The following is a 20,601-nucleotide window of genomic DNA, read 5'->3' as shown; positions in this document are numbered from 1 at the left end:
TATTTTTTCTGGAGGAGGAATAAAAGATTGATTTAGAACTAGATTAATTCTGAACCAGTGCTTTGGTGCAGATGAAATAATGAAAAAGCAGTAAGTCTCGGTAGCAATAGTGTGGCTCCTTTATTTGCATATTCCTTCAGGCAAGTTTTGTGTACTTGTGCAAGCAAAAGATGAGAGAAGCCCAGAAGTGACCTTTAAGAGTGATGCCACACATAACAGTGCACTGAAGTAGTGGTACGTGTTGAGATCACATAGGGGAGCCTGTGAGAATAATCTTTAAGAAAACTGTCTTTTCTGCTGATTTGCTACCTTTCCACGTTTGGGATGTGTCTGTAAGGCTTTGAACAGCTGGCGTAGATGCTCTCCTAAAAACAAATGAAAATGGATGAAATCTATTGACCAAGCCCTTTCAAATTCACATTTCTCAGGCTTTTCAGCTGTACTTAACACCCTTTGATGTTGCTTTTACTTTCTAGGTTTCCAGAAGTAGGTGTTGTCCACAGTAAATAACTATTGTAGTCATTTCCTGGCTTACTTGCTCAGGTTTCCTCAGTTCTGGTTACTCCTTAGGGTAAGAATGGACAGACACGTAGACATAGATATGGTATTTTCATCTTTGCAGATGAACTGAAAGCTCATCTGAGGTTAATGCTGATCCGAGTTGACTCTGGTCATGCTCTACTACACAGAGTCAAATATATTTGCAAATGACACCAAGCTGTGTGGTGTGGTCAACATGCTGCAGGGAAGGAATGCCATCCAGAGGAGCCTTGACAGGATGGAGAGGTGGGCCCGTGTGAACCTCATGGAGTTCAACAAGGCCAGGTGCAAAGTCCTGCACCTGGGTCAGGGCAATCCCAAACGTGAACACAGGCTGGGGAATAAGCAGGTGGAGAGCAGCCCTGGGGAGAAGCACTTGGAGAGTTTGGTTGATGAGAAACCAAACGTGAGCCGGCAAGGTGTGCTTGCAGCCCAGAAAGCCGGCCACATCAGAAGCAGCGTGGCCAGCAGGGCGAGGGAGGGGATTTCCCCCCCTGGCTCTGCTCTCACGGGGCCCCACCTGTGGTGCTGCGTTCAGCTCTGGGGCCCCCAGCATAAGAAGGACACAGACCTGTTGGAGTGGGTCCAGAGGAGGGCCACGAAGATGATCAGGGGGCTGGAGCACCTCTCCTGTCAAGATAGGCTGAGGGACCTGGGCTTGTTCAGCCTGGGGAAGAGAAGGCTCTGGGGAGACCTTACAGCGGCCTGCCAGTACCTAAAGGGGGCTGCAGGGAAGCTGGGGAGGGACTTGTAACAAGGGCTTGTAGTGATAGGACAAGGAGTAATGGCTTTCAACTAAAAGAGGGGAGATTTTGATTAGATCTAAGGAAGAAATTCTTTACTCAGAGGGTGGTGAGGCCCTGGCCCAGGCTGCCCAGAGCAGCTGTGGATGCCCCAACAGTTAAAAATTGGGTATGTTTGGCATGTCAATGTTTGTTACCTGTTAGAAACAAGAAACACAAGCATTCAGTCATTTACAGAGGTGTTGTGGTTTAGCCCGGCTGGCAGCCAAACACCACACAGCCGTTCGCTCACCCTCCCCCCTCCCTCTCCGGGATGGGAGAGAGAAACGGGAAAGTGAAGTCTGTGAGTTGAGATAAAGACAGTTTATTAAGACAGGGAAAATAATAACAATAATAATAATAATAGTATTAATAGTAATAATGTGTACGAAATAAGTGATGCACAATGCAATTGCTCACCACCCGTTGACCGATGCCCAGCCTATCCCCGAGCAGCCGGCTCCCCCCCTCCACCCCGGCTAGCCACCCCTATATATTGTTCAGCATGACGTCAGATGGTATGGAATACCCCTTTGGCCAGTTTGGGTCAGCTGTCCTGGCTCTGTCCCCTCGCAGCTCTTGCTGCATCCCTAGCCTGCTCACTAGCAGGACAGAGCGAGAAGCTGAAAAGTCCTTGGCTTGGTGTAAGCACTGCTCTACAACAATTAAAACATCAGCATGTTATCAGCGCTCTTCTCATTCTAATCCAAAACATAGCACCCTGCCAGCTACTAGGAGGAAAATTAACTCTGTCCTACCTGAACCAGGACAAGAGGAAACTTTGAAAATATGATGGCTAGTTTCATCTACCCTTATTTTTCCCCCCAGTTAACTCCTTTAAATAACAGATACGGCCATGAATAAGGCTTGTTACTGGGGCAGTGACAGACTTTCCAAACAGTACATCCTGCTTAGGATGCAGCGAAGAATGTGCCTGGATCCTGGAAGAAATTTGTCTGCTACTTTTGATTGCTGGAATTGATTTTGTGTTTAGATTGTGATAGGGCTTAAAGGACTAAACTAACGTTGGCCCCATCATGTTCAACACTGTCCAGATGTAAAGTAAATAGCATTTCCAAAGACATCCATCTGAAAAATAAGAGCAAACAGGTCTGTATGAATGAGTAATCAGACCTCAGCAAATAAACAGCAAATACACAGAGTAGGAGGACGTGCCTGCTTTTTTCCACGTCAGTAGCTGTGACTGGAACGTAGCCAGTGAATTAATTGTTTGTATCCAGTACAGCAAAGGTGCTTTTCAACAAAGAATCAGACTTTGGATCAAGACCATACATGCTATTTCCTATCCGTTTTTCCCATAATTTCACTGTTCTTCAAATCTGCTTAAACTGCTCCCCCACATCTCTTCCATTTGCAGTGCAACTTGGCAAGCAAGCAAGGGGCCGGGGCAGCTCTCTCTGCCACATGCCTGCTGAGGCAACACGGATCAAAGCTGCAAGTGTGTGGCAAGCAGTAATGTGGGAGTCAGAGCTGTAGAGCCATTCATAGTCCGCATCTCGCTTCCCCATAATTATCTTCACTACCCAGGAGAGCTGAGAACTCCCTTAAGCCACACTGCAAGTCATTTAGATTCTAATTGGGGTTTAAAAACTTTTGAAACCAGAGTGTGTGGCTCAGTGCATTATTGCTGATGAATGTTACCCTGTACGCCCAGCAGATGCACAGAGGACCTGCACTCAGCTTTCCATTGAAGAACTGTGTCCTTTTTGTTTTCAAGTGCAGACTTGCTCTTTGCCTCAGCTAATTAGGAACTGGTTTCATTCACAAGAGGAATTCCACTAGTGGCATTGTACCAAAACACTGATTTCATTTTGGTATGTTGAATCCTTTTCCTTATTAATTTTTCTTTAAAGCGGGAGAAAGAAGCTTGCTTTCTCCACTGAAATATTTTTCTTCCTCTTCCACGTGCTGTTTTTTTCCTTTTTTTTCTCCCCTCAAAGGTTCACCAAACTGTTTCATTACCTTCTCATAAATGTCATCACAAAGATCTTAGCTCTGTAAGGCGTGGCTTTGCAGGCCTACGTCCTTGAGTTTTTACTTTGGTTTTGTTTGTTTGTTTTTCCTCCGCATGAGGCTCATACTAACTGGTCATTGTTCCCTTGTTGCTAATTCCCCACCAGACTTCCCTCTGCCTGTTAAACCGGCCCACAGCCATAAACAGAATGATAGGAAAGAGTCCATCAGCACAGTAAAGAGCTGGAGAATTGCACTGTTGGGGTAGAAGTGAGATGACATCACTGATGGATTTCACTGTGGCAGCTGCACAGGGACCTGGGTATATCAAGCAGCTGATGAATGATGCACGTAATTCAGAATAGGGCTGGTGGATGCTGCAGCACCACAGTGGCAGCTGTTTCAAAGAGAGACCAGTGTGCAGCAATTCAGAGTGGGCAGAGAGGAGGGTGGAAGGGCTGTCTTGATCTGGGCAGTGGGTTTGGGGTTTGGCTTCCACACCCCACACAGCTCTTTTATTTGGTTAGCATCTTAAATATCTTGAACCACCCCCTTCAGCAGCTGCAATGCAGTTTCCTGTGGGCACTGCACATAACCACAGCAATCTCTGCTCAGTGAGGCAGAGGGAATGATGTTGTTAGCTCTGAATTAATTTGCTCTGCGAGTGTAAATCAGGCTCCTACTGTTATTTCAGTGAATTATTTTAAATGTAAATGCTACATAGAGACAAATTAAGTGTGTGGATGTGATACTGGAAAAGCACACTTGAAGAGAGGTGTTTCCAATACACAGAATTTGTTCCCTTTGTCATTAACATAATGTGCTTTTAATAAAATATGGAGGCTGTTGGTTTTTAAAGCTGTCTGTAATCATCGATTCCTATCTCAGCCTTACTCCCTAAAAGCTGGAGGCTGCATAAAGACAATTTTGGGGAGGCTGCCTGTGGTCCATCTTCCATCAGTGCTAAGTCCCTGTCTTCTGACACAGGCACATGGCAGGAGCTTCTCTCCGGTGGGGGAGACTCACACCCCCATGTCTTAGAGGTCTCTGCTACCAGGCTGTGCGAGGTCTGGGGTGGCAGTGCCCGGCTGCTCTGAGGAAACTGCTCCAGAAATGAGTTCTGTGTTTCTCTAGTGAGGGTGGGAATCTTTTTTGGTGGTGTTAGGGTTGTTTGTTTGTTTGTTTGTTTTTATCCAACTATCAACAACTTGCATTCACTAATCCTTGGCATGTAGAATGTATAAAGCAAGTCCTTCCTTTGAGATTGGGAAGGAGCTTGGACGTGATGAACAATGTCACCCTGAGTTAAGACTCTAGACTATGGCTATTCTTCTTCATTCTGTGCTCTTCAGTAGATATCAAATCCCAACTTCTTCTGCTTAGATGAACAATACAAGGTTTTGCTCATTTTTTCCTCCCTGCCATCTTCCGTATGTAGGTCAAGGCTGTCCCAGCGTGGCCCAGTTGTTCTTCAGCATCAGACAGGCTGTGTGGTGGCTCCCAAGAGAAAACACTACATACAGGCCACTGCCCTGGATAGGAGAAGGTGATTCAGATTATCCAGGGTCTGGAATAATTTACCTATAAGCAAGATGCAGCCATCTGGCTACTATCTGAGCTGCGCATCTGTGGCTTGTACTGTGGCCATCACAGGAAATGCCAGTCTCCCACTGTGGGCACAGGAGGTCCTTCCATGTGAAACCCTGGAGCTGAGAACAGCTTCAGTGGCTTTCTGGTGTGACAGAGAGCTCTGTAGCTGTGTAGAAGCACCTCTCGGAGTTACTTGGACTCAATCTTTTGCATGCTCTCTTCATCAAGGCGGAGGCACAAGCAGTGCCTAGCCTGGACTCCTGCCCACTGCTGACCTCTTATGCTTGCAGCCCAAAACCTGTAGGAAGGTGTGAGGGTGAACATTATACTTTATTCCTCCATTTTGATCAAGCTTTATTTTATTTTTATAGAACTGCTCATTTTTGTTTTCTTGATCATCCCTAAACATAGCCTGTCTTGGTGCTGTCTGCTCAGGCACTGGAACACAGACTGCCTGTGCTGTTCTCAAGGATGTTTTTTGTATAATTCTTGCTGCTCCATATCTTCAAGATGAGTCCTTGTGGAGCCAGGCTTCTGACAGGCTACTGATTCTCTATTCAGATACATAAGAAGGTTTTGTGCAGAATTCTTTTGTCAGCCAGTATTGCCAGCATTATCCATCTGCTTTTGTGCTATCATACCATAAATTCTGAGCTTGGTCTCAGGCTAACAGTAGTAGGAAGCAGAGTTTTAATACTTGCACAGAAAGCTGTTATACTAATGTTGCTGATGATCCCTGTGTCACTGTGTATGGGATTTGTTGCTGTATTTAACAAAATCTAGCATGACAGCCATATAAAATATGGAGGAATCTACTTGAGTTAACTGGATGAATTTTGGAGGTTTGGCATTAGAAAGAGCAATGTTGTTCTCTTGCTGCCTGATTGCCAGGGACAGGTCAGATTAGTGGTTTCAGAAAGACACAGAGAGGCCAGCTGTGACTGTATCAGTGGATTTCTGTGTTAAATGGAGATGAGTGTTTGGTGGGGAGGGGAAACGGGGCATCCAGACCAACTACTGTGCAGTTTAATACTTGCCTGTCCAACTCGTACTGTGCAGTTGAGAAGCTGATAGACTGCTTCTTCAATCTCTGCTAACTTGTCTTTAAAGATTTTTGTACAGTGCTTGCTTCTTTTCCTCTTGACCTAGTTTACGCTGTGCTTGTGGAGTCATTACTGACATTGAAAGCCTTCGTTCTCCTACTTCCCTGATGGATTTCTAGTGCATTGGGTCACCATTTGAGACTACTGTTTTAATTTGTTTGTAATCGTGTCTCCCATGTAAGCTGCTTCAGAGCAAGTTTTTATCTTTCGTTCTCTCTTCCCTGGATCATCAGTCATTTTGCAGAAAACATGAAATGGCTATCTTGGGCCATTTGACCTTAAAGAATGATCATGAACCGCATTTTTGGTGGAATATGTCCATGAGGACTTCTTAAAAACTTTTTCCCCTCAGAAAAGTAATCCAAAATGCAATAACAGTTTGAGACTGTAGAAAATTGATGAACTTGGTAATTTCAGAGAAGAAAAACAAGTCTTTAGTAAAAGCAAACACAGCTTTCACAGCACTTAGCAGAGGTATAGAGCATTTTAAGTAATACAGATAAATATCTCCCTGGAGCTTTTGCTTTTTCATCTAAGCACAGATCCAGAGAACAAACAGGAAAATGGGGGGCGGGAACACACAAAAGCTTTAAAGATGTCAGGGAGCATTTTTCAAACTGAAAATTACTCTTAGCAGTGAAAAATAGCAGAAGATGCAAAAGCAATGAAGCCATGCATGAAATAAGGGAAAAGAATGAGATCAGATGAATGCAAAGAAGGTTTGAATTAAGTGACTGCTAACTCTCTCCTTAAAAAAAATGTTCTTGAAAACATTTCTAATTTGTTTTTGTTATTGTACAAACACACTGAAAGTTGTTCGTTACTATTAGACAAATATTTTCCAGGCTATGTATGAGCAAAAATTGACACTTCAATGTTCTTTTTTTTAAAACTGCAAACTGTGGTAACACTGCATAAAGTGATATCTGTGGCATACCAATTGGTTTTTGAGTCTTACATGTAGTGGACTCTGCCCCAGAACTGCTTTTATGCTGTGTATACTACTGGCATGTATTCAGTAGAAAACTTCTGTATAGTAAAATGATGTGTCAGAGCAAAGCTATGAGAATACTTGATTTATTTTTTTTGGTCAAATGTCACTTAATATTGTATGGTTGGAGAGCTACACTTCCACAGAAAATTCTGCTCTAATCATAAGTTCATGTTCACCTCCATGTCCTGAACTTCTGTCAAAATTGAATGGGATCCCAGGTTTAGATGATGAATATGTCTTTGTGTTGTATTAATTGAATTTAGAGCATAAACAATCAGGTATTTAGTTGGAGGGGGGTAATCAAGTAGCTCATAAACCAGTCATTTTGATGTTAAGTAACTGTACTGAACTGATTGATGCTACAGTGAATTTATACCTCACCTTGTTATTGGACATATTCTTGATGCAGCCTTAAAAAAACATCATGTGTAATGAAACCATTGATGAGTATAATGTTTGTAGCTCTTGCTGTAACCTCTGTGGCAATTTATTTTGTATTACTGGGAAGCTTTGCTTTCAGGTAATAACCTAATGAAACTTTAGTCACTTTTATTTTCCCCCTCTTGTCATAATTAGGCTCATAGCATGCACTTTCATTATGGAATGAAATGAGGAAACAAACAAAAAACACTTTGACCCATGCTTTTCCTATCAAGTTGTATGAGGTCAAGCTAAAAGTTATTTCACCTGTTCTACAAAAATTTTGGTACTCAGAATTCATGTATAACTTTTGACAGTGAGAATGTCACCATGAGTAATGATACCAATATCTGTATTTTCACTTCATTCAGACTCAGTAGTACAGCCATGTTGAGTCCATTAAGCTAAAATTAATTACATCAGCTGTTGTTCCCTGAATCATTTTGATGTCTTTGTGTTAGCTACTTATTTCATCCATAGAAATCTTCTGTGAAGCCCACCTCTTTGTCATGGAAACTGTTTTTCTAGCAGTTGCTAATCCAGATGAATATGTTGGCAAACGTCTTCTTTAATCATTGGCATTTTTCACAGATTTTGAAAACTCAGTAGCCTAGACAGATAGGGGATAAATTAACAAGTCATCAACTTGCCAGTGAAGTATATTTGCTATTGCCTTGAGGAGACCTTAGAAAAGGGTTCCTGCCTATGAAAGAGAGGAATAGCCATTTTCTTCTATGTATAGCAAGTATAAATGCCATTTTTTTTTATTTCTTAGGCTTATGCTTATGTCTTAAGACTTGTTGTTCACACTGCAAACTGCTGAACTTCAATTATCTGTAGCTTATTCAGTGTTATCCTGAGCAGAATGGCCCTCCTGTGGTAATAATGGATACTTGTGTAGCAAACACCCTTCTAGGCAACAAAAAAGGTTCTCAAATGGAGTGGGTGGAAAAAGAGGAAGGTGAATGACTGAGAATTTCCTTGGTCTGATAGGATTTTGATAAATTATAATCCTCAGCGTTTGGTTTGGCAGACATGAACCTGTTGCCTTGTAATTTTTTCTGTCAACATAGCAATGTTAAGATTGTATTTGCGTTCTCTGCCTTGTGCATATATAGCTTCCGTGTCTTTTTGTCCTCTACTATAATCACACCACTCACTCCCACCGAGCTCATATAAGTGATGCAACCCTTCTGATGATCTTGTAGTCTATACCGATTTGTTCTTTTTCTTGTTGCAGTGATTGCTGATGGTGCACTGGATAAGACAGCTCTGACGGACGATGTGGGAAGTGAGGAGGACCTATACGAGGACTTCCGGAGCTCCAACCACCGCTATGGCCACGCTGGGGGAGGCGGAGAGCAGCTTGCCATCAATGAGGTATAATTCATGTAATGCTGGCTGTTTTTTGGCAGGCAGGATGAGGAAAGATGTCAATTCTTGCTTTGAACTATAAGAGAGGTCTGGGACCAAACTGATAATGTCAGAGAGCATAGATGTGGCTTCAGATGTCACTTACTGAGGGTACCACTTGTAACTGAGTAATGACAGGGTCTGGGCTTTCCATGAAGCCCTCCCTAGGAGTGGAGAACAATGATGTAATGGGATGCAGAGCCACAGTTAACTCTGCTTTTGCATGGTTTTGGACAGGAAGCTTAAAACCATTAATGAGCAACCTGATCAGGGCTGGCAAAAAAACTTGAAATATAGTGTACTGAAGGCATAAGGGTGATGTTTATTTAAAATAACAAAACAACAACAACAAAAAAACAGCCTATGCACCTCTTAGTCAGTAGGTGAGAAGAGTACAAAGTTTAATATTGTAGGCTTGGTCTTCACTGCTCCTTCATGTTAGGTTAACTCTGGGGATGTGAAAGACATACCTTTTAATTCAGTGCTTTTAGCTATTTTGTTTTATAGTTCTGGCACTGATTAACTTGAGATAAGGAATTTAAAAACATACTTCTCAACTTAATATGAGCAATAAATTAATAGGATTTAAGATATTTCTGTAAAAATATAATGGCTTTGTCTAATGCATTAGAACTGGTGTCCTATTACACACATTACTTTTTCAGTGGCATGACCTGATTAGCTTTTCCATTGGAGGAGTGAAGCATGCTCACCATATGAGCGATCTCTTATACTCATGTACACATGCCTTTCTATATTCCGTAATATTCCCCATACTCTGATACCTTCACGACATGAGAAGGCAAGGATAAAAGATGCATATATTTTCTTGTGGTTAATCTATAATTGAAATTATGTTCACTGAAGCTCTGTGCCTCTATGTCAGATACACACAGTGATGGTGCTTTCGGGGTCTGTAAAAGCTACAAGTAAACTGCATGGTGAGGATAACAGTCTTTCCTTAAAAACAACTTCAAATGTTCTTTGAGCAATTTTCCTGCCTCTTGTACTCAGAATTCATGACTATAGCGTTGGTTGTTTGGGGTAAGGAAGAGATTTACTGTATTTTCTTTCCCTATTGTTTACATGAAGGGGTTATCAAACCATGGTCAGAGCTTTTGATTTAACTTCAGCTGTTTCAGCTCTCGTTACTGGCCAGCAAACAGTGGAACACCAAAATAGCTAGCCATGAGATGCGACACAAGAGGTTTAGCTTAAGTAATTTTTTCTTCATTTCCTGTTCACAGTGTTTTGCACTAAAAGGGACTGTATTGCAGGTGCTGAGTTGCATTCTTTCACATTTACCTGGTGTGCTCTTGTGAGAGGCCCAGGCACCGTACAAGTCAATCCCATAGTGTGCACTGAGAGCATGGGAGGAGAATTCTGCTTTCCTCCCATTCAGGTGCTTGACTTGACAGTTCTTATTATTGTGGCTTATCAAACAGAAAAACCACTGGATTTTTTGTTTCATTATTTTATAGTTATATATTCTCTTTCTTTTTATAAATATATATATATATTTAAAGGAAATCTTCACAGCTCTTTAAAATCAGAAAAAAAATTAACTTGGCAGTGGGTGTTAATATCCATCATACATGTTTTTCTCTTTCATCATTCACTGTTCTTGAGGACAGTTGCTTTTCTTTTCTTAAAAAAAAATCAAATCACTTTATTTGAGTAAAGTTCCATCATATAACTTCTGATCAGGAAAGCAAATGGATGTGTCCAAGGCTGGTATAATTTGTATAGTCTTTGAAGCATATGTAGGTTTTGTTGGCCAGTTGACTGGAAGAGAAAAGCTTATTTTTGGCATTTTTCCTACAAACTTGCCTGTTCAGGGGCCAACAAAACTGTAAGAACAGGCAGTACGTTATTTACTTTGTCAATGGGTTTCTACAGGTAATTAATTTCTCTTACCTTCACTGAGCATTAGTAAAGTGCTTCCTACACAATCGCTTCCTGGAACAAAAGAGTACAGAGACATATGAAATCTCGCTGGGGTGAGATACTAAATCTGTGAGGTACGGATTTTACATGAAGAGACATCTTAAGTGTTGGAACTGAAATATCTCGTATAGCTGGTAATCAGAAAGTCATAAGCCTTCAGCTTCATTACTGGTCCAGAATCTGGGGATTGATTAGTCCTGAATATTTTCAGTAGTAATGCTAGGAGTGATCCAATTTGAAGCTATTGACATTCAGTTGTTTGGTGAATCTTCTGAGTAGTCTTGTCCTTGCTTTATTTTATTCCAAACTGCATTTTATTGGTCATGGATAAGGAAACTATGGTAACTGTATTATTCTTAGTCTTCTTGGAAGAAGCAGCTTTCAAATAAACAGAGAAGTCTGAAATACATTTTTAAGGCATTTGGCAGTCCAAATGTTTCATTGAAAAAGAAGAAAAAAAAAAAAGCAACCACTAAGCTTTAGCTCATTTTGGATCAGAAGAAAATGTTTATGGGAAAAAAAAAAAAAAAGAAAAGAAACCTTTCTTTAAAGTAGAATAATTTATTGGCAGGAAGACTAGAGGGATAAAAGGAAGCTGTGAAGGTTGTGCCCACATAAGAAGATCAGCAGGAGTGTGTGTTAGAGTCAAGAAAAATCAGTCAAAAAATAGTAATAAGGGTTTAGGATGAAAAAAGGCAGGGGAAGTAATTTTCTGGGGGCATGTGTTTGACATTCTTTCAAATGCAGTCCTGATGTTTGTGAAAAGAGATTTTTGTGTTTAGGTTGATTTTGGTGGCATTTACTTTGTGGTTGTTCTAGGTAAAGACCCTATCCTTGCATTATTTTGCTTCCACAGTATAACTTGGTAAAACATGGCAAGGAAAATGTATGCTCCCAAATGTATTGTGGCTTCGTCCTTCCTGTACAGAAATACTATGTAAGTACTATGTATAGGACAGACATAACTTCAAGCTGCGTGAAACATGGTACATGTAGACTGAAGTCGAGAAATTGATTAATTAATTAAGTATATAAAAGCCTGCCTGCCGAGCTCTTGAGCGAGGATTGTGATAATGAGGAAAACTGCTGCTCATGGTGGCCTGTGCAAGTAAGTTAGGTGTGTTTGCTTGAAAGTTTCTGATATGCACAAAGTGCTTGTTCTGCCCTACTGCTGTATGAAGGGTTCCTCGTGGCTCTGTAATTTGGGAAAAATACTATTGCAATTCAACGTGGATGGAGTGTTTAGCCTCTTAGAGCCCTAGATGACTGGTATTGTCCCCATCTTATGAAAGCAAAGCAGTAAATGTTTGGAAAAGAGTAGCATGACTCTCCTATATTTTCCTTATCTGTTATGGCTCTACATTTGATAAGCTTGGAATTTGGTATGTGAAGTCTTGTTCCTGAGGAAATGCAGTGATTCGCTGAATTCAGCAATTCAGGATTTTATCTAAGACGTATAACATCATTGCGTTATGTTTTAAAATGAGAATATTGTAATGTGTTACAGATGTTTGTGTTTTACCAGTGCTTATTGACAGGGTGCAATTAAGCTAATTTGTCATACATGTTTCTGATTTAACAAAGTAATTCATACAGAAAGATGTTCAGGAAGTGGCATAAACAATACATCTACCATTTACCAAAGGCAACAGATATTGTAACAGTCCTCACTTTCTTGTGTTACTGAGCAGTGTACAACTGTGGCTGAGTCTCTAAAGCATTATTTTTATGCTGAACTCTGATCACTCACTGGGAATTTGTTCTTTTAGTGTCACCCAGTGTTCATCCAGGCACATCCAACCATAAACAAGTAAGACATGTAAACTGTAACGGAATCCACTTTAAATAAATAAATAATTTTAAAAAATATTAAACAAATGTTAATGTAGATGAAATCAGAACAAAATATTTCAACTTTTTCAAACATGAATAACAGCCTTCATGGCATTTTTGATGTTATTTTATCTACATTCCAATTAATTAAAACTTCTTGTGCACCATAAAAGGACAAATTGCAAGACAGAAAAAAATAAAACATAGCAGCAAAGTCTTGTCATCCCTTTTTTCTTTCCTTTTGGTCATAACAGATTTCCAGACAGAATTACTGATCATATGGAAGGAATACATTCCAGTGTAATCTGGGAGAGAAGGTTTATTATAACTTTTATATCGTAATGTGAGTATATTGCTCTCCCAACTGATACTAGGGCAAACAGAAACCAGTTAATAAATACCCACCCCCTTTTTTTCTTCTGAGGGTTTAATTCCTGTTCCTGTGTCTTGCATATTTCTGCAACCAAGGTTGACAACTGGAAATAACTGGAAGCAGTATGATGGCTTTGGTGTTCTTATGTCTGTCCTGCCAGCTGTTAAATTGCAAAGACTAACAGCTTCTGTTAACGCTTGTTAATGATAGCTGTGAGTATGAGGGGACTCCCAGTAATGTCTGTTGTTTGCTGGCAGTAGAAGTGTTGATAGTTACTGGGGTGGAGGGACAGGCCTGGCTCCACAAACAGTCTTCCCTTTGGAGAAGAAATGATCCAACATTTTAACTCCTGAAGTTACTTGTGCCAAATCATCTCTAAGTCTGCCTGTATTGTATTTGGTGTATTCTTGGGTTCCTAGAACTCTGCCTGATCACACATATAGCATGATTGCTGATGTTAATAACAAGATGTGTTTCCTCCTTATGGTGAAGGCTCCAACCAACTTCCAGCGCTTTGGCATCCCATTACAAAGAGCTCTTTTAATGCGTCCCAGTTGCTTTGTGTCCTGTGGGGCTAAAGGTTACATTTGTAGAAAGCCTTGGCTTCCTCCCTGCCACTCCTAGCTCGAGGGCCATCTACCTTGGCCCCACTGAGGTTTTCAAATTCTTGCTCTGCTGCAGTTGAGATAGTGTGGCAGGCAGCACTAACTGTCTGAGGTCCTGGTGGTCCCTGCCTGCTCAGGACTTTCACTTGTGCCTAATTGCAGGCTTTCTAATCTGCCATCCTTCAACCAGTGTTGCCTGCAGGACCTGATCAATCAGGCCCTGTGCGAGGACAGCCAATGGTAAACCTGTGGGCAGGTGAAGATGAGCAGTTTCACCATTCACATGTAAAGTGGGAGCCTTGCTTTGAAACCTGCCCTGTCTGACACAGCATAGGAACTTGCTCTGTCCCTGGTCTCTCACTAGCTGTCCTTGGGAGCTCCCTCTTTGGCTTTCAGGGGCCCTTGGTTTGGTACCTAACTCTCCACTGCTGTTCTGCGGCGGGGCGTGTTAGAAGTAAGGTAATATTTGCACCCCTTTTAAGATTTGACCTCAGAGATGGAGCATAAATTAAATTGCAGTTTATTACTGCTTGAATTTGTAGCGTGATGGTGTGCAAAGTCTCTTTTGCAAAATCTTGTACTTCCAATTCTTTCTGCCAATGTCTATATTTTAAAAATTGTTTGGGTTGTCTACCCCTCAGTTGTCTAACACTCAGCTGGTTCAAGAAACACCTGCAATGGATAACAGCACAATAGCAAAGTGGATATCAGAGTACAAAGATTTGCTGAGAGAAGGGGATAAAGGAGGAATGTGACAGAGCAGGAATGCTGGGTAAAGCTTAGTGGAGAGGTTATTCCAGGTTTAAGCTTCTGCAGAGAGGAGTGAGTGTATCTGCAACAAACTGGTTTTATAACACACTTGTTCCTCAGGTTCCTCTCAGCATGGCTTTGATGTTAGAAAATTTATTTTTGTTCTTCCCTCTCCAAGTCCTGACTTAGAGCAGCTCATCTCTGCAACCCTTTTTTTCCCCCATAATCTACAGCACACATTTGAACTGTGTGGCGGAAAATTAAAGTCCCTCTTGACTCCTCTGGCCCTTCAGAGAGCACTGCTAATCCCTCAAAAGATGTTTTCCTTCAGCTTCAGCCCTGTCCTGTGACTTGTCCTACACTCACTGAGTAGGGGACAGATTTAGCAGCAAGTTCAGCCATGCATTAATGCAGTGAAGGCATTGGCATATTCTTTGCAGCTTTATTTTACTGCTTTGATAACAGCAGCAAAACTGTGGGAGCTGTTGAGGGAAGAAAAGTCAGTGAGAACCAAGTTCCTGAAGCACCAGCCCCACTTTTCCTGAGGTTCATGAAAAGACTGCCCATCCCTCTGGGGCACCAGGGGCCAGCCCTTGCTCGGTGCCCTCATGGCGTCCTGGCAGAGCCCGTGCAGGTCAGTCCTACGCCTGCTCCTCGCAGCTTAATGAGACAATGTCACGTGCGCTAACCCCACTACTCCCACACTCGAACACGCACGTTCCAGAGGCAGGCAAACATAATGGCCTCTGTTTCCAGCAGTGTGGGACTGACTGGCACACGTCCATGTGGCTCAGACATGCACAGAGAGAGTAATCAGGGCCTTAGTGGACAGTAGTAGGGCTGTGCTGCTTTACAGCTGCTGGATGTCAAGTGCAGGTTCTCTGGAGGTTTTGGTTTGAGGGGCAGGTGCAGTTGTAGAGAAAAGCAACCTAGAAAGATGGTGGGGGGCCTTATTTTTCAGTGCTGCTTCTAGCTGAATTTATCCATAACCTTCAGAGAGAGGATCTTGCTTCTGGCTATTTCACCATCATCACCTGCTGCTGGCAGGTCTTCATCTCCACAGGCTTTGTCAAACTAAAGCAGGTTGCTTGCACTATCCGGGATGAACTGAACATCCTGTTTCTTCACATTCCTGTCCTAAATAGGTGCTTTGCTAGTAGAGCAGAGGGGCACCTTGTTTACTTATTGTTGAATAGCAGCATTGGGGTTATCAGTTTTGCATCTCCACTTTGTTAATCATCTTAAAAGCCACTTACCAAGTTTGCTTCTGAGGACGCTATCAAGTGATATATGTTAGACTGTTTATTTCTTTGATGGGGCAGGCTCTTGGTGAACAGCCCTTCAAGACTTATGCTTTAGGGGATGCTGTTCTGCTGCATTAGGCAGTATTGCATGAGTAAAGAGTCTAGGGAGGTACTGGCTATAAAAAGTGTGTGGGCTTAAACCTTGCAGCAGTAGCTAGAAGAACGTGCAGTGGGAGTAACTGTGCTCTAATAACACGGTGGGGGCCTTACAGCATTACACCCTATAAAACCGAGAGCAAATTGTGGACCTTTAAGAGATTGTTTTCCATTTTAGAAATATATGAACGTGCGGTTTAAGAAGCTGTACTCGTTCTGATGTTTTCAGGCTGTGTCCCTGCAAATTATATCCAATTGGGAGCTGCTAATTGCAGTTGTTACCAAGGGTTAATTTGATACAGAACAGGGCTTATAGTTGCTTAGTTTGGATGTTGGATAAAGCGTAATGGTGGAATATTGGAATATTTTGAACTTAGAGAAACTTTTTTTTTTCCAGATTGATTTGCAGGTAGCATTGCTTGCCCCTTTTGCAGTTTCATTCTCAGTCCTTGATTTCAGCTGCTGGACTGTGAGTAAAAATTTGTCCATTGAACATCCACTCAAAACCTGATTTTTTTCTTTTTGAAAGATGCATTTGAAATGCACGGTTCCTAGCTTACCACTTGGAGCCTTGCTTTCCAAGACCGCTTTCTTGTGAGTGAGGAGAAAGGTGCTGATGGTGGGGCTGGTCCAGACTGCACTGGCCCTTTAAAAGCCTAAGCCTCATTTGCTCAACTTGCAAGCAAAGCAACAGGTCAGGCCTGGTCAAATAATTCCTGAATAATTTACTTTCTGAAGTCTTAGTCACTAACTCTGTGACTGCAGTGTGGCTTTGTGTCATCAGGCCTTTGGGCTGCTATGTACTCGCCATTTGCACTGGTTGGAGTGGTAGCATTATTCCCTTAGTGTGTTCCCGTTCCTCATCTGGCTGAGGATAGCTCTTAGATGAAGGATTAGAAGTAAAATATTACAATTGCAGATCAGATTCCAGTGAAGTTTGTGCAATATTCACTTGAAATATGCACCCTCAGTGATCATTACACAAACTAAGTCCTACTCGTCTACAAGCCACAAGATAAAACCTTCAGTTATTTCGTCTCTCACTGATGCCACCTATCGCAGAAGCTTGTCTGATTAGTGAGTAACAGGAGTAAGGTTTTATTTGTGCAAGAGAAAAATGCCACGTGGCATTACCCCACCACTGCAAACGCTTTGAGTTGCCATGGAAGTAGCACCCCCATGCACAGGCTGCAAAGGGGACTCACTGCATGGGGCTGAAAACAAGTCAGGTCACAGCTAGTGTCACCACAGTTTCTATACTTGTTAAGACTGGTTTCCACTTATGTATGCTTTATTCACTGGGGGGTCATAAAGGTGACTGCAACTTAAGGTTAACTGTGTAGTGCTTCAAGGTGTATATGAGGTAAACACGTTAGATGTGCTCAGGCAGTGTAGTGCAGGAGGTCTCTTAGGTCTGTACATTCAAGCAGAGTAACATAGCGTTAGCTAAGGATGTTTCTTACAGACAGCTGAAACAAAGTTAGATGAAAATGCACCCTTCATTATAAATTTCCATCTTTTTTCATAGATTTTCATCTTGGGATCACAGTTTCCTCTGCATTTCTCCTTCCAAGAGGTCTCAAAGCAGCATCCAAGAAGGAAACTACCTTCCCCTTTAAGATGCGTTTTTAGATATTCAAACTTCCTACGCTTTCACCATCAAATGCTCAGACATGTTCATGAGCTGCAAAGATTTCAGGAATTTACTGGAGAATTACACCTTAGCTGATTTTAGAAATTGTCCAGTATCTTGTGGCAACAACAATACAGCTCTGCCAGCTTGTCTCACTGGTACCTGTCTTGGTGGGTCACTGGAGTTTGTCTATTTCTGTTCAGTGTAACTGAGGGATTAGAGAAGATGGTAGTTGCTGTGCAGATTTCAAAGAAGCATGTGTGATAATGCTTCCCCCATTCACTATGATTACCTTCTCCTAAAGATCCCTTCACCCCAAAATACTGTTCTGTGGCTTATAACCAAATGCAGTCTGTTCATGAAAAGCCATGAAAAATAACACTGAGGTGCTGGAGCATGTCCAAAGAAGGGCAATGAAGCTGGTGGATGGTCTAGAGAAAAGTCTTATGAGGGGTTCCTGAGGGAGCTGGGGTTGTTTAGCTTGGAGAAAAGGTGGCTCTTGGGAGGCCTTATTGTACTGTACAATTACCTTAAAGGAAGTTGTAGTGAGGTGGGGATTGAGCTCTTCTCCCAAGCACCAAGTGATAAGCTGAGGGAAATGACCTCAAGTTGCACCAGGGGAGGTTTAGGTCAGGTATTAGGAGAAATTTCATTACTGAAAAGGTTGTGCAGCACTGGAATAGGCTGCCCAGGGAAGTGGTTGATCACCGTCCCTGGAGGTCTTCAAGAAACATGTAGATGTAGAACTTAATAGTGGTGGACTTGTCAGCACTAGGTTAAAGGTTGGACTCGATGCTCTGGAGGTCTTTTCCAACCTGAATGATTCTATGATTGCAGAATGCCCAAGAGTTAAACAATGCAATTACTTAAGTCTGGACTTGAAGAACTTTCATTAAATTGAAGTCTAAGTTCAGGGATAAGTTCAAGGATCCACGTATTGGGCCAAAAGCTCAAGAATACTTGGGAGCTTGAGCAACCCATGGGTCCCAGCAGTTTGCTTTGTATGGAAAGTATTGCTTAGCAGGTCCTGAAGTTGTACTGAGAGCACAAGCATTCATCCTATGCATTATTCCCTCTTGTTCTGTGTTTAGGCTAGAGACGAGCAGATTTGTAGGATCTTTAATTTCAGAAACCTGGAAACTGAAATAATTCTAGACTTGGTTTTGGTTTTATGCTACCTGAGGGAAGACATCTTAAATGTTACAGAAGCTTAAGGAGACAGTAGAAATTGTTTGAGTGCTTAGCACTTTCTACATAACCCCTGCTGAGGTTAGTACAGTTATGAAGAAAACAAAATGAAACAAAAGTACTTAGCTAGACTGTATCTCTTAAACGTTTTTCCTCTTAAATCTCTCACCTGCTGTGTTCCAGGATACAAGCAGGAGCTGTACAAATCTTCTAGAAACTTTATGGACATTGATGTGCTAACACCTGAACAAACGATAGCTTGTTTTGTATGCCGTCTTCATTGTGAGAGCAGCTGGGTGCGTTCTGTTCATACCTGCATCGTGCTGCTGCTCCCTCACTTCCCTTCCCAGAGAGGAGGGATGTGTTTAGCATCGTTGTTTATCAGTTATCATGTTTAAGGCGGTATATGTGACTTCTGGCTCCTGCTCCCAGGAATGTCAACAAGTGTCTGTGTATATTCTTTTTGTGTGTGTTTGAAGCCATTGGGTAAAATACAGAGTCGCCCTCTCCTATTTCCATACTAGCTACTGTATCATCTAGTGCTAGCTGCAGGGACTGGATTCATTTTTCACTGTTTCACTGGGGGAGGACAAGCACCTGAGAGCTAGATGTGGAAGTACCTCCCTTCAGAGAAGGTCCTGTGTACTGGGTCCTCCTCATCCCTTCCCAGGAGTGCTGTCGCCACAGGCAGAGTGCGAGGTGGGCTCCGCTTCCCTGGCTGGAGGAACGAAAAGGGCTGCAGCAGTTGTCAAAGAGCCTGGCGGTGACGGGTGCTCAGCAAGAGCCACCCCTGCCCTTTGTCAGGAGCAGTGCCTTTTTGTGCTTGTCAGGCACTGATGGGAGCTGTGGTTAGGCTGGGGCATCTGAGAGTCTATGCCGAGCAATTTGATGCTTGGTGAACTTCACAGTCCAGCAGCAAAATGTGAAGCTCGCAAAAGCACATTTAAGGCTCTGCAGAGCTGACTGGAGGCTTTCTGGTTGCAGACGTTTGGGTTTTAAGTCCCTCAGTCCCACAGAGGTAGCCAAGTCCTTCAGACATCCTGGCTCCAGGATCCTGCCAGGAAGCAGGCAGTGGAGTCAGACAGGAGCCGTGTCTCCCAGACCCCGGTCAGAGGTCAGCATCTCCTGCCTGTCCTCCCCTCAGAGGCCGAGCACCTCATCGCACGCCCAGGTGTGCGGGGAGCCCCACGCCCTCGCCCTGTCCCTGCGCCCTCACACGGGCAAGGCAGCATCCCCCAGGCGCCCTGGGCGGGATTTGCCTCCTGGCAGGACTTGGCTCCGGTGCTGGCACGTTCTCAGCGCGGGTGGAAGGATTTAAAAAAGCAGCCGCCTAATCCGCTGCCGCCCCTCCTTCAGAGCCTCCTTGCGCACCCCACGCTGGGCTGGCGCTGGCCGCGTTGCCAAGGCCCGCATGTATCCTGGAGACGGCGCCCAGCAAATAGCCGAGCCGCTCTCTGCAAAGCCCATATCGCAGCCTGGATTGCAGTGCTCCTCGCTCAGGCTCCCTGCAAGAAGGAATCCAGCGCCTGCCTCCTGCTAACGTGATGGCGACGGCTCCTTCGGCGAAGACGTGGCGAGCCGGGGATGCGCTGATGGGCGTCCCCCTGAGATAAGGGCGCGGGGAGGGGGCGTTTGGCACACGTGCTGTGCGTGACCAGCCATGGCTGTGTCGGACCATTCAGACCTCTCCTTGTGAGAGCTGCAAAACAGCTTTTGTTCCCAGCCCTCTGCCCCCACCCGTGCCCCTGCTGTGGGCTGTACAGCAGTCACTAAAGAAGCCTGTTTTTTTCCTTTTTTTTTTTTTTTTTTCCGTGGGGGCTGAAGCTATGGCAAAGGTCCCTGAGCGAAGCAGGCACAAATGGAGTGCACTTCACACTTTCCTCCGCTGCAACATGAACCCGGAGACCCAGCGGGTCGTGGTCTTTGTCATCCTGCTCTTCCTCATCATCGTCAATGTGGTGCTGATGTTTCTTTTGGCGTTCCACTGAAGGAGGACTGCCGGTAGTGGTGTGGTGGCTGGGGGTTTCCAGGACTGGGCGATAAATCAGCAGGTCAG

At 43.2% G+C, this 20,601-nt stretch overlaps 1 protein-coding gene across 4 annotated transcripts in view; it reads left to right on the top strand.

Annotated features, from left to right (window-relative positions):
• The window catches only part of ARHGEF4 (Rho guanine nucleotide exchange factor 4), a 216,203-nt gene that overhangs the window by 166,161 nt on the left and 29,441 nt on the right, over positions 1-20,601 (top strand). For 2 of the 4 annotated variants that reach the window (XM_040567480.1, XM_040567483.1), the window contains one exon: positions 8,644-8,783. In XM_040567480.1, coding sequence (XP_040423414.1) covers positions 8,644-8,783 — 140 coding nt within the window. Of the gene's footprint in view, positions 1-8,643; positions 8,784-11,619; positions 12,572-20,414; positions 20,597-20,601 lie in introns of those variants that run through there. The other 2 variants (XM_040567482.1, XM_040567484.1) reach the window with 2 other exon arrangements.

This window comes from Cygnus olor, chromosome 9 (genome assembly GCF_009769625.2).
Source record: "Cygnus olor isolate bCygOlo1 chromosome 9, bCygOlo1.pri.v2, whole genome shotgun sequence".
NCBI classification, from domain to species: Eukaryota; Metazoa; Chordata; class Aves; order Anseriformes; family Anatidae; genus Cygnus; species Cygnus olor.
Note: the sequence above shows the minus strand (reverse complement) of the source record. Positions and strands in the feature narration are given on the sequence as shown.